The sequence below is a fragment of the Chanodichthys erythropterus genome, chromosome 7 (assembly GCF_024489055.1).
Source record: "Chanodichthys erythropterus isolate Z2021 chromosome 7, ASM2448905v1, whole genome shotgun sequence".
Lineage (NCBI taxonomy): Eukaryota > Metazoa > Chordata > Actinopteri > Cypriniformes > Xenocyprididae > Chanodichthys > Chanodichthys erythropterus.
This window is the reverse complement of record NC_090227.1, coordinates 25753358-25768245: the sequence shown is the minus strand read 5'-3', so window position 1 is coordinate 25768245 and position 14888 is coordinate 25753358. Positions and strand designations below refer to the sequence as shown.

The following is a 14888-nucleotide window of genomic DNA, read 5'->3' as shown; positions in this document are numbered from 1 at the left end:
TGAATGTCATTTGCATATGTGCATATTCAAACAGAGCACATAAAAAAAATCATGTTAAGTTTGATGGCATTGAAGCCATTGTTTCCTGTGTGTGTGTGTGTGTGTGTGTGTGTGTGTGTGTGTGTGTGTGTGTGTGTGTGTGTGTGTGTGTGTGTGTGTGTGTGTGTGTGTGTGTGTGTGTGTTTGATAAAGGAGGGTAACGTGAGATGCCGCAGGGAAAGTTGCCCACCTATAAAATGTCCAGTCCCCACTACCGCCACTCCTAACGTCTGCTGCCCAGAGTGCAGAGGTAATGTGCCTGAAAATTCAGCTTTGCCATCACAGGAAAACATTGCATTTAAAAATATATTACAATAGAAAACGGTTATTTTAAAGCTGCAGTCCGTAACTTTTTTTAGTTAAAAATGATCCAAAATCAATTTTTGAGCAAGTACATTACCAGCCAGTGTTCAAAACTATCTCATTATCTTAGGTCGATTCACAATGGTAAGCTTGTACTAATGTTTTATAATAAGAACGACATGGTGGATTTCCGTGGGAAATTCGAGCATACAGCAGTTCGTCTTTGCGTCATTACGCCACGTCCGTAAACAGAAAGGAAGGAGTGCCGTCCAGGCTAGTTGGTTTTATCATGTGAGGATGCTGCTGGTAGTGGATCATTTATAGCCTGTTCTCACAGCAGCTGAAATAATTAAACTTATCATTTTGATGGCGGATTGTAAACCAGAAAGATCCAAATGACAATCATCAGTGACAACTGGAGATTCACACGTAGTCAAAAAGCAAAAGACTTTGGACTTTGGAGTGGCTACATGTAATTGAAATCTACAGGTAATGCTTATATACACTAAATACACATAGTCATGCAATGCTGATGTTGTTAACATTAACAATTTGAGAACAAAGTATAACAGTAATAATAATTTGCACGGTTTGGCGTGATCCGAACTAAGCGATCGTTAGATTTAATCATCAATGGCAGCGCAATTTATTGCTTTTTTCCTCAGTTGGTCAGAACAAAAGTGGCAGAAATGTTACTTACTTTTTAAGATAATATCATCCAGTGAAAATTCTTATATTGGTCATACTTTCAAGACGTAGAATCTGTGATTCACCACCGCTGACGAGCTGTGCCGATACACAACGCACGTACAGATAACTATTCTGCATATGACTGCAATTGCAGGTTTCAAACAAGAGATGGTGACAAAGAGGAAAAATGGCAGACTGCAGCTTTAAATTGTAATAATATTTCACAATATTATTACTATTTTTTAACTGTATTTTTGATCAAATAAATGCAGCCTTGATGAGCATAAGAGAATTCTTTCAAAAACATAAAAAAATCTTACCAACCCTAAACTTTAATTTGTGTTCATTCTTTGTGTGTTTGTAGGATGTATATGGAATGGTGTTCAATATGAGGAAGGTGCCGCCTGGACTGACGCTGGCCAGAGTTGTTCTTGTGGGGGGGGGCAGGTGACGTGTAGTCCCAAACCCCCGTGCAACAACCCCTGTGCACCGACCCCCGTGCCCTGCCCAACACCAGGTAAGAGAGAGAGAGAAGAAAAGACAAGGCAAAGAAATCAATTAAATTGAAAGATATTAAGGCCTACATAGTTGTCTACATAGGCTGGCCGCTACGTTTTAAGGCAGCATACAAAGTAAAATATAGTAACTGATTTGAATACAACTTTGACCCCCCAAAAAAGAGTTCAAATATACAGTATGCTGAATATATTTTGTAAACAGGGTGGCTTGATGAAATATATTTTTCAAATTTAGCTTCAAATGTTAAAATATACCACAATTAAAAATAAATAAATAAATAAAATAATTTATATCTGAAAATATATCTGAAAACAGCTGCATTTCAATTAGATTGGACTAATTTCTCTCAGGACAGTTCTCAATACTGAATAAAACAGGTAAACAGGTAAGCTGTCTTATTTTCAAATTGTGAGTGTTCCTATAGTGCCTACAAATGATGCCTTGGTAGGCAGCTCACCAGGGTTTTGAACAGAGCCACAGAATATTCAGGCTAAGAGGGTGTAACATTTGCTAACATCAGTAACAATCCATCTAGCTAGAAGATTTTGATCATTATATGACAGGTGGTGAGTGCTGTGGCTCCTGTGGGCAGTGCCAGTACAAGCAGCGTTTTTATGAAAATGGCCAAACGTTCAAGGACCTGGAGGATCCGTGTGTGACGTGCCACTGTCAGGTATACACAATACTAGATTTTACATTTTATGAATGTTAAATACAAGGTTTTAATAGGCTTCAGGGTTTGTTCAATCGCTAACCATAAGTACAAAATGAGCAACTGTGGTTGTTAAACATTGTTTAAATGTTTCAGTGATTATCAAATGTTTAACGTTTTGATAAAAGGACGGTCAGGCTTTGTGTGCTGCAGCAAGCTGTATTGGAGTGACATGTTCTAATCCATACACTCCCCCTGGAGAGTGCTGCCCCCGGTGTCCAGGTACACCTTCACTAACTAACCTCAGATAACTTGATCTTAGTGTGCACACTAACAGTTATTGTGTCCTCTTTCCAATTTCTTCCCTTTCAAGACTGTGAATATGAAAACCAAATCATTACTAATGGAGATACATTTCCGAATCGTGAGAATCAATGTGAGGATTGTGTTTGCACTGATGGACGTGTGGAATGTGGGAATCGCGAGTGTCCAAAGCCGAAATGCAACAATCCCCGGCCAGGGACGTGCTGCCAAAACAACTGCAATGGTGAGAGCCTTAAGCATCAAAATAGCTTTAAAACAAATTTCACAAATTAACTTATTTAATTTATCTTCCTTTTTTTACTTTGATGAAGGCACCTTTTCTCTGACCATTTAAAGTTTGTCATCCTTTAATTGAACCAGTTAATTTAGAAAAAGATTTGATAATACACGACCAATAAAATGAAATCAACTAATATGTATGTTATAATATGTAACGAAGCCTAGAATAGAATATTAATTCATTAGGGGCAAATTTTCCCACTATATTTTAATTTTTGAGGACATTTTTGTCATGTCAGGTGGCCTGAAGCCCTCTTAATTTCTGACCCTAAATTTATGATTTTTTTGTGTGCATTTGAATAGTCTTATATTGCTCTCCATTCAATGTAATTTCTGTTTAGGAGAAATATAATATATATATATATATATACAGTGGTGTGAAAAAGTGTTTGCCCCCTTCCTGATTTTTTTTTTTTTTTTTTTTTGCATGTTTGTCACACTTTAATGTTTCAGATCATCAAACAAATTTAAATATTAATCAAAGATAACACAAATAAACACAACATACAGTTTTTAAATTAAGGTTTTTAATATGAAGGGAAAACAAAATCCAAACCCACATGGCCCAGTGTGAAAAAACATAACTGTGGTTTATCACACCTGAGTTCAGTTTCTCTAGCCACACCCAGGCCTAATTACTGCCACACCTGTTTGCAGTCAAGAAATCACTTAAATTGGACCTGCCTGACAAAGTGAAGTAGACCAAAAGATCCTCAAAAGCTACACATCATGTTGAGATCCAAAGAAATTCAGGAACAAACGAGAAAGAAATTAATTGAGATCTATCAGTCTGGAAAAGGTTATAAGGCCATTTCTAAAGCTTTGGGACTCCAGCGAACCACAGTGAGAGCCATTATCCACAAATGAAGAAAACATGGAACAGTGGTGAACCTTCCCAGGAGTGGCCAGCCAACCAAAATTACCCCAAGAGCGCAGCGACGACTCATCCAAGAGGTCACAAAAGACCACACAACAACATCCAAAGAACTGCAGGCCTCACTTGCCTCAGTTAAAGTCAGTGTTCATGACTCCACCATAAGAAAGACACTCGGCAAAAATGGCCTGCATGGCAGAGTTCAAAGATGAAAATCGCTGCTGAGCAAAAAGAACATAAAGGCTCTTTTTTGCCAGAAAACATCTTGATGATCCCCAAGACTTTTGGGAAAATACTCTGTGTGGCTGACGAGACAAAAGTTGTGTGTCCCATTATGGTCTGGTGTAAAAGTAACACAGCATTTCAGAAAAAGAACATCATTCCAACTGTAAAATATGGTGCTAGTAGTGTGATGATCTGGGGCTGTTTTGCTGCTTCAGGACCCGGAAGACTTGCTGTGATAAATGAAACCATGAATTCTGCTGTCTGCCAAAAAATCCTGAAGGACAATATCCGGCCATCTGTTCATGACCCCAAGCTGAAGCGAACTTGGGTTCTGCAGCAGGACAATGATCCAAAACACACCAGCAAGTCCACCTCCGAATGGCCAAAATTCCTCCACAGTGCTGTAACAGACTCATTGCAAGTTATCGCAAACGCTTGATTGCAGTTGTTGCTGCTAGGGGTGGCCCAACCAGTTATTAGGTTTAGGGGGCAAGCACTTTTTCACACTGGGCCATGTGGATTTGGATTTTGCAAACACTTATTCAGACCACTGTATACTATATGATTTTTTATTTTTTTTTTTGAAAACCCTTTCCTGTATGTATATGCAAACCAGTCACTTAAAGCTTCTCTCCCTTTCGTTCAGGATGTAGATATGCAGGTAATGAGTATCCAAATGGAATGGAATTTCCACATCCAGTAGACAAATGCAGGATGTGCCATTGCACCGTAAGTTTCTCTTTCTCATACGCTACCGCTCAAATGTTTGGGGTTGGTGAGAAAGAAATCTCTTATCATCAAGTCTGCATTTATTTTATCAAATATTATTACATTATTCATTTATTTAAATATTATACATTCATTTTAAACAACTGCTTTCTATGTTAATATATTTTCAAATGTAATTTATTCAAAGCTGAATTTTAGCATCATTACTCCAGTCTTCAGTGTGTTATGATCCCAGTTTCAGAGAAGAGCTTCTCATTCACAGCCCCAGCACTAAAGAACACCGCCAACCACCAAAATCAACTGCAAATTTAATTTATTATGTAAAGGAATGGTAACTGGAACACAAAAAGGCTTCTGGAGGAATAACAAACTAAACAGAATCTACATCAGAATAAAGACACGAGTCAGTTTAAATACATTTGTGTATTGCCACGTTTGGTCAAATAATTAGCCAATTTCATTCGTCATTACTGCAAATAGGTAATTCTGATACATGCAGTGACTATCCATTATGACTAGGGATCCACCGATAGGATTTTTTGGGACAGATTACGATTTTAACAAACAATTATTGGCCGATACCGATATTTGTTAATTCCTGTTTTGAAAATTTGTCATCAAAATAGATAGTATTTTGATCATGTTTTAAATCAGCAAAGTTGAAAAACACCTGCATTCAATTATTTTAGCAGGTTTAATGCTGCATCATCAAATAATTTTTAATGAACATGGATTGGATCCATTTAACATTCAGCAGGCCTACATAAATACAACTGAACAAAGATATACGTAAAATAAACAGTGCTTTTTAGGTAGGTTTAATTGTTTTCAGGTACAGAAATAAAGTAAACAAATGTAAAATAGCACTGCGTATTCTTCACTGCATAAATTAAATACATATTAATCCTTTATTGTAACAGACTTTATCATGATTAGTCTTCTAATTTGTTTTTGTATACACTTAAATAGTTTTTTGTATTTTAAATATGAATGAGCTATGCTTTACTAAGGCGGGACTTTTATTTTGACAGGTTTTCTAGTCTACGGAGCTATTTGGGTTATGACAAGAAGTAGTTCTTCAGAGTTATTTTGCAGATTTAAAGTTTGTCCGTTTATTAAGTATCCCCCGAAAAGGCACAATATCTGTATGTATTTGTTTACTGTTAGTTGTAATAAGTGTTTTGAGTAATTCACTGTATGTGGATGATAATGCAACAGAGAGAGAGATTTTAATGTGCACTTCTTGTTTAGCTCTTATGGTGATTTTTTTTTGGAGTGAAAAGGGACACAATAAGCTTAATAAAACATCAGTAAAGTGTCAGATAGTTAAGACCAAAACTAGCAACAATAGTCTGGGGCTGCAGAAAAGGTCGTTGTGGAGAGAGAAATGTCTCTGTCTTTCTTCCCTCTTCTCCTCGCCTTCTTAATGGCTTTTATAGCTGGTTTCCTCCCTGGAGGAGCCAATGAGTGAAATGCTAGTTGGCTATCAGCAAACGGGTAGCAATTAGCCTTTCGCTGAGCCCCGCCCCCCTTAGTTACTGTTGCTTTGTCCGACAAGCCGTGGCGCTGTCACTCCACACGCAGTGAAAAATACATCGCGGAACAAAGAGGATACTGACCACACATCGACAGACAAGACAGAGCAGGTAACTTATGATATTAAACAAAGTCCCAGCTTTCAAACCGTGTAGTTATTAAAGAAATTCAAACAATAAAAACCGTTTTGTTGCTCTTTAATGTGTCGTGACCATGGTCGTGACAGATTGCTGTAGATCCTCAGCTCAACTGTTCATAAAAACCGATCATCTCTTCCTATTAGTCCATGAACATGAGAATGAATGTTGTTTCAAACGCGGAAAGACGTCAATACACACCATAGCTGTGTCCCAATTCAGGGTCCGCGCACTTCAAAGTGCATGAAAGGGGTGGGGTTTTGGAGTGGAGGGTTGCCAGGTCTGCGCAACAAAACCATCCCAAAAGTAGTGTAATCACAGCACAAATGTAAAAGTATCCCAATCCCAGACATGGCAACAATGAGCCGAGCGTCGTTACATGGCTCGCGACTGTGTGACAGACATCTGACAGTTGACGTTTATGTGTGCATTTTAAAGTTTTATGACTTTCTATTGGGTTTTGACATGCTTCACTGCCGGCGACGACGGGACACTGGACCAAAATATGTATGGTTAAAATAGGTAATGTTAGTTTTATATCGTTAGCAAGTTAACCTTGTTTGTTTTTTTTATGTTAAATTATGTTACATTTATGTTAACTGTGAAAATATATACATTCATATTTATACATTTACTCTGTATTTAAGTCTGAATTTAAAGTACTTTAGGATTTTATTCAACTGCACTCCATCTCAGTCGTTGTTTATGATGTTCAACCTAAGTTCAGTTGTAAACAGTTAGGCTAACCTTTGTAAACAAAGGTACTTTATGTAATGTAAAGAACGATGTATTTTAATGTAAAAATATTTAATTTACATGATGAAAAAATGATTGTATATGTTGTATATGTATAATGTTTCATGTAAAATTATAAGTTGCATAAAAGAAATAAACAATGAACAGAACAGTTCTTTTATTTACAGACGTGAACATGCGTAAAAAAATAAATTATCGAACAGAAATTATAGTAATTTCAAATTACTCTGGCTAATTTACAAATAAATTACTTTACAAATATAATGTATACGCATTTCATTTTTAACTTACTGTACATCACAAAAATAAGCTGTACAGAAATTAGGCTGTTTCATTGACAAAGTTACATTTAAATAATATTGATATCGACACATTTTAATGTGCCCATTTTATGCACTGTATTCTGTTCTTGAGAAAAGTGGGGGAAAGCATCCTTTGAAGTGCGATTCACCGCGACGGCGACGCGAGGAGGGATGACGTAATTCGAGAGCGACTTCAAGTGCACCCTCTCCGTTTCCCAGTGGAATGAAGCGCCGATTTCTTGACACTTCGCGGTCTACACTATCCCACAATTCATTGCGCGCCAGTGACAACAGGAGTTCTGTGTGAATTCACATAAATGTAAGCAATGCCCCGTGTTGACCAATATCTAAATCAAACTGTAATATCTGGTTTTCATAAATACAGTATTTGTCTCTGAGATGGAGTGCAGTTGAATAAAATCCTAAAGTACTGTACTTTAAATTCAGACTTAAATACAGAATAAATGTAGAAATATGAATGTATATATTTTCACAGTTAACATAAATTTAACATAATTTAATATAAAAAAACAAAACAAACAAGGTTAACTATTGCGAACGATATAAACCTAACATTACCTATTTTAACCAAACATATTTTGGTCCAGTGTCCCGTCGTCGCCGGAAGTGAAGCATGTCAAAACCCAATAGAAAGTCATAAAACTTTAAAATGCACACATAAACGTCAACTGTCAGCTGTCTGTCACACAGTCGCGAGCCATGTAACGACGCTCGGCTCATTGTTGCCATGTCTGGGATTGGGATACTTTTACACTTGTGCTGTGATTACACTACTTTTGGGATCGTTTTGTTGCGCAGACCTGGCAACCCTCCACTCCAAAACCCCACCCCTTTCATGCACTTCGAAGTGCGCGGACCCTGAATTGGGACACAGCTCATTTTTCAAGTTTAACTCCACCGAGGTTAATCTTTTAACTACTGGCTGCTTTGTCGGACAAAATGGCGGATGCGGCGTTCTGATTGGTTAGATCGCTTGTCAATCAAACTCCCGCACAGAAAAGAAAAAGGGAACAACAAACCGCATAGACAAAAACAAACAAGACTGCGCCCAGAACAGTACAAACTACCTCACGGGACGTAAAAAGTTTCACACGATCCATCAGAAATCATTCTAATATGCTGATTTGCTGCAATGTTGAAAACATTATGCTGCTTAATATTTGTGTGGAAACTGTTTATTTTCAGAATCTTTGATGAATAGAAAGTTCAAAATCTGAATAAAAATATAAAGAAAAAAATCATATTGACCCCAACTTTTGAACTGTAGTGTACATCCACACATATCAGAGTCATACTGTAGATCTGTGTTGTGTCTCTGTGTGTGTTTGTCTGTAGAATGGTAACGTCCAGTGTCTGATGAAGCGATGTCCAGCGGTGAATTGTGCTGATTCGTTCATTCAGCCAGGAGAGTGCTGCGCCCAATGTCCAGGTCACACTGCTGCTCTTATACCACAATCACGTCACGTCTGAATCACCTTAATTACGAGTTGACAATTCAAAGATTGTACTCTAAGCTGTTTACGTACAATTTACTAGTCAGCATCTCAAAATTCCCATAATTCCAACATGATCTGACACACCCATAGGGACACACCATTACACTCCCTTGTATACTGTAAGTCTGTATGCAAGTGTTTGTTTGAGTGTATGTAGATGTAAATGTGTTTATCTCATTCCTTACAGCACCCCTTGCTGACTGCTATGTTGAAGGACAGCGTTACAGACACATGCAGCAGTTCTACCATCCTATTAACAGATGTCAATTATGCACCTGCACCAATGGGATGATGAGATGCCAGCACAGGCCCTGCCCCTCTGCCACCTGCTCTCACCCCATAATTCAAGAGTGCTGTCGCACATGTGATGGTGAGACACCTCATAAAAACCCCATGAAAGAGCGTGTGAGAGTTTTAATGAGGTTTCATCAACAAATACTGATATGTAGAGAGCAGTATTTATATTTATTTATATATGTATGTATATGTACACTACCGTTCAAAAGTTTGGGGTCAGTACGATTTTTTTCTTTTTAAGAAATTTTATTTAGCAAGTGTGCATTAAATTGATCAAAAGTGACAGTAAAGACATTTATTATATCAAAAGATTTCTACTTCAAATAAAAGTTGTTCTTTCTATTTACCAAAAACTGTATGTACTGTATTTAGTTCAAATTAATGCAGCCTTGGTGAGCATAAGTACGGAAGAGGATTAGGGCCAAGCAATAATAAAAAAATAAAACCATCTCGAGATTAAAGTTGTTAAATTTCGAGAAAAATCGTTAAATTACGAATTTGTTCTCATAACTTAACAACTTTTTTCTCAAAGTTTAAAGATTTTTTTTAACAACAAATTTAACAACTTTAATCTCGAGATGGTTTTATTTTTTTATTATTGCTTGGCCCTAATCCTTTTCCGTACATAAGTGACTTCTTTCAAAAACATAAAAAAACGTTCAGACCCTTTTGAACGGCTCCATAAAATATATCACTTTAGAATGTTAGCACATATATATGTATGTGTGTGTATGTATATATATATATATATATATATATATATATATATATGTATGAAAAGTATATATTTATGTCTGTGTCTGACTTCGGCCATGCAGGCTGTCTGTATAATAGGAAGGAACACGCTAATGGCGCTACATTTGAGGATACATCAGACCCATGCAGGACATGTGTTTGTCGTGATGGGACAGTCACATGTAACCGTAAACAATGTCCGTGCACCGCCTGTCCTTTCCCTGTACAGGGCAAGTGCTGCCCACATTGCGATGGTACATGTTTGCATATATTTATACACATTTATGTGAAGATTTGCATGATGTACAGGAAATTAAAAGAATTGAGTATTATTAGTGGCTGTTTAAGTGTCTTATATATTACAGTATGTAATTGAATCAATATTATTATTATTATTATTATTATTATTATGAGTTGTATTTTTTTTTTCTTCAGGTTGCATGTATGGTGACGTGGAGTACCAGAATGGTCAGGAGTTTGCAGACCCTGCTGATCACTGTGGTCGTTGCATGTGCAGGAATGGTCATGTGACCTGCAGTAAGAGGCAATGTCCCAACCCGGGATGTAGTCACCCCGTCATTCGGCCGGGCCAGTGCTGTCCTGTGTGTGATGGTACTGTATTACACTGTCTACAGACAAAGTGCACTTTTAGCAGAAATTTAATTTTACAATCAATTCTCTTCTGATTAAAATGAGAACTAAGTATTGATGACTCATCCTGCACTACATTGAGTTTTGCCCAATTAGATGCTCTTTAGAATGAGAATGCCCCTCCCCTTCATAAAACCTGCAAGTGACTTGCAAGTTGCAAATTAGGGTTCATGGCTGTGGTATAAACTAAAACATATGACCCTCACATTGATAAGAGTGTGTGTGTGTTTATTGCACAGGCTGTCAGTTTGAGGGACTTTTTTCTCATAATTTAATTACTTTATTCTTAACATTTTATCTCGACTTTTTTCTTGAAATTTAACAACTTTAATCTCTAGATGGTTTTATTTTTTTATTATTGCTTGGCCCTAATCCTTTTCCGTACATAAGTGACTTCTTACAAAAACATAAAAAACGTTCAGACCCTTTTGAACGGCACCATAAAATATATCACTTTAGAATGTTAGCACATATATATGTATGTGTGTGTATGTATATATATATATATATATATATATATATATATATATATATATATATATATATATATGTGTGAAAAGTATATATTTATGTCTGTGTCTGACTTCGGCCATGCAGGCTGTCTGTATAATAGGAAGGAACACGCTAATGGCGCTACATTTGAGGATACATCAGACCCATGCAGGACATGTGTTTGTCGTGATGGGACAGTCACATGTAATCGTAAACAATGTCCGCGCACCGCCTGTCCTTTCCCTGTACAGGGCAAGTGCTGCCCACATTGTGATGGTACATGTTTGCATATATTTATACACATTTATGTGAAGATTTGCATGATGTACAGGAAATTAAAAGAATTGAGTATTATTAGTGGCTGTTTAAGTGTCTTATATATTACAGTATGTAATTGAATCAATATTATTATTATTATTATGAGTTGCATTTTTTTTTTCTTCAGGTTGCATGTATGGTGGCATGGAGTACCAGAATGGTCAGGAGTTTGCAGACCCTGCTGATCACTGTGGTCGTTGCATGTGCAGGAATGGTCATGTGACCTGCAGTAAGAGGCAATGTCCCAACCCGGGATGTAGTCACCCCGTCATTCGGCCGGGCCAGTGCTGTCCTGTGTGTGATGGTACTGTATTACACTGTCTACAGACAAAGTGCACTTTTAGCAGAAATTTAATTTTACAATCAATTCTCTTCTGATTAAAATGAGAACTAAGTATTGATGACTCATCCTGCACTACATTGAGTTTTGCCCAATTAGATGCTCTTTAGAATGAGAATGCCCCTCCCCTTCATAAAACCTGCAAGTGACTTGCAAGTTGCAAATTAGGGTTCATGGCTGTGGTATAAACTAAAACATATGACCCTCACATTGATAAGAGTGTGTGTGTGTTTATTGCACAGGCTGTCAGTTTGAGGGACTTTTTTCTCATAATTTAATGACTTTATTCTTAACATTTTATCTCGACTATTTTCTCGAAATTTAACAACTTTAATCTCGAGATGGTTTTATTTTTTTATTATTGCTTGGCCCTAATCCTTTTCCGTACATAAGTGACTTCTTACAAAAACATAAAAAAAGTTCAGACCCTTTTGAACGGCACCATAAAATATATCACTTTAAAATGTTAGCACATATATATGTATGTGTGTGTATGTATATATATATATATATATATATATATATGTATATATATATGAAAAGTATATATTTATGTCTGTGTCTGATTCTTGCCATGCAGGCTGTCTGTATAATAGGAAGGAACACGCTAATGGCGATACATTTGAGGATACATCAGACCAATGTAGGACATGTGTTTGTCGTGATGGGACAGTCACATGTAACCGTAAACAATGTCCGCGCACCGCCTGTCCTTTCCCTGTACAGGGCAAGTGCTGCCCACATTGCGATGGTACATGTTTGCATATATTTATACACATTTATGAGAAGATTTGCATGATGTACAGGAAATTAAAAAAATTGAGTATTATTAGTGGCTGTTTAAGTGTCTTATATATTACAGTATGTAATTGAATCAATATTATTATTATTATTATTATTATTATTATTATGAGTTGTATTTTTTTTTTCTTCAGGTTGCATGTATGGTGACGTGGAGTACCAGAATGGTCAGGAGTTTGCAGACCCTGCTGATCACTGTGGTCGTTGCATGTGCAGGAATGGTCATGTGACCTGCAGTAAGAGGCAATGTCCCAACCCGGGATGTAGTCACCCCGTCATTCGGCCGGGCCAGTGCTGTCCTGTGTGTGATGGTACTGTATTACACTGTCTACAGACAAAGTGCACTTTTAGCAGAAATTTAATTTTACAATCAATTCTCTTCTGATTAAAATGAGAACTAAGTATTGATGACTCATCCTGCACTACATTGAGTTTTGCCCAATTAGATGCTCTTTAGAATGAGAATGCCCCTCCCCTTCATAAAACCTGCAAGTGACTTGCAAGTTGCAAATTAGGGTTCATGGCTGTGGTATAAACTAAAACATATGACCCTCACATTGATAAGAGTGTGTGTGTGTGTTTATTGCACAGGCTGTCAGTTTGAGGGACTTTTTTCTCATAATTTAATGACTTTATTCTTAACATTTTATCTCGACTATTTTCTCGAAATTTAACAACTTTAATCTCGAGATGGTTTTATTTTTTTATTATTGCTTGGCCCTAATCCTTTTCCGTACATAAGTGACTTCTTACAAAAACATAAAAAAACGTTCAGACCCTTTTGAACGGCACCATAAAATATATCACTTTAAAATGTTAGCACATATATATGTATGTGTGTGTATGTGTATATATATATATATATATATATATATATATATATATATATATATATATATATATATATATATATATATATATGAAAAGTATATATTTATGTCTGTGTCTGATTTCGGCCATGCAGGCTGTCTGTATAATAGGAAGGAACACGCTAATGGCGATACATTTGAGGATACATCAGACCAATGTAGGACATGTGTTTGTCGTGATGGGACAGTCACATGTAACCGTAAACAATGTCCGCGCACCGCCTGTCCTTTCCCTGTACAGGGCAAGTGCTGCCCACATTGCGATGGTACATGTTTGCATATATTTATACACATTCATGTGAAGATTTGCATGATGTACAGGAAATTAAAATAATTGAGTATTATTAGTGGCTGTTTAAGTGTCTTATATATTACAGTATGTAATTGAATCAATATTATTATTATTATTATGAGTTGTATTTTTTTTTTCTTCAGGTTGCATATATGGTGGCGTGGAGTACCAGAATGGTCAGGAGTTTGCAGACCCTGCTGATCACTGTGGTCGTTGCATGTGCAGGAATGGTCATGTGACCTGCAATAAGAGGCAATGTCCCAACCCGGGATGTAGTTACCCCGTCATTCGGCCGGGCCAGTGCTGTCCTGTGTGTGATGGTACTGTATTACACTGTCTACAGCAGGGGTCTCAAATTGGCGGAGGGCCGTTTCTGTGATTGACACCTCATAGGAGGGCCATATTAACATTCAAGCACAAGAAAGCGCAACATTTCAGAAAATGTACTTTCCTTTGCAATATTTCTCATTTACTTCCAATTTCATTAGGCCTACTAACATATTATACTATAAATATTTTATTTACCATACTAAATGTAAACAGCAGTGTCTCTCTCATTGTTACAGTGTAATATAATAATATAATACTATTACTAATATAATACTACTAATAATACTACTAATATAATACTATTTATTGCAATAGTCTGGTGCAAATTTCTCACATCCAACAAGGTACATGGAATAAAAAAAATTAGTAATTTAGGAATAAAACCATCAACACTTGTGGCGTGGAGGGGTCAGAAATAAACAAAAAAACTGGAGCTATATATATATATATATATATATATATATATATATATATATATATATATATATATATATATATATATATATATATATATATATATCAACTTTATTTTGCCAAAAAATAAAAATCTCTCATTGTTACACATTATTAGATTTAATATTTAGTGGAAGTATTTTCAATATGCACTCAATATGCCGTTTGAGCATCGGTATCGTTTAATGGTTGCATCGGACGCGTTTCGGTGATTTAAATCGACGCTCGTGAGTCGTGACTTAAAGTCGAGTGCTTTTACTGTAACTTAATTTAGGCAAGCGCGCTCATAATAGAAGCGACGTGGTTGAGAGCGCGGCTCATGGTTGCATAGCAACGACAGACGCCACTGGAGCGAAAGCGCATTGGAAAGAAGAATGCGGCGCGGCCGCTTAATGTGACGCGATATGTAAATGCTCCTAGAACGGCAA

The 14888-nt window shown here is 36.7% G+C and overlaps 1 protein-coding gene across 1 annotated transcript in view; it reads left to right on the top strand.

Annotated features, from left to right (window-relative positions):
* Positions 1–14888, top strand: part of LOC137022913 (kielin/chordin-like protein) — a 99840-nt gene that overhangs the window by 61692 nt on the left and 23260 nt on the right. Inside the window, exons 23-35 of the mRNA XM_067389382.1 lie at positions 1397–1549; positions 2115–2224; positions 2392–2485; positions 2577–2750; positions 4121–4308; positions 8722–8815; positions 9070–9252; positions 9998–10168; positions 11503–11679; positions 12296–12466; positions 12651–12827; positions 13481–13651; positions 13821–13997. Of these exons, the coding sequence (XP_067245483.1) occupies positions 1397–1549; positions 2115–2224; positions 2392–2485; positions 2577–2750; positions 4121–4308; positions 8722–8815; positions 9070–9252; positions 9998–10168; positions 11503–11679; positions 12296–12466; positions 12651–12827; positions 13481–13651; positions 13821–13997 (2040 nt within the window). The remainder of the gene's footprint in view (positions 1–1396; positions 1550–2114; positions 2225–2391; positions 2486–2576; positions 2751–4120; positions 4309–8721; positions 8816–9069; positions 9253–9997; positions 10169–11502; positions 11680–12295; positions 12467–12650; positions 12828–13480; positions 13652–13820; positions 13998–14888) is intronic.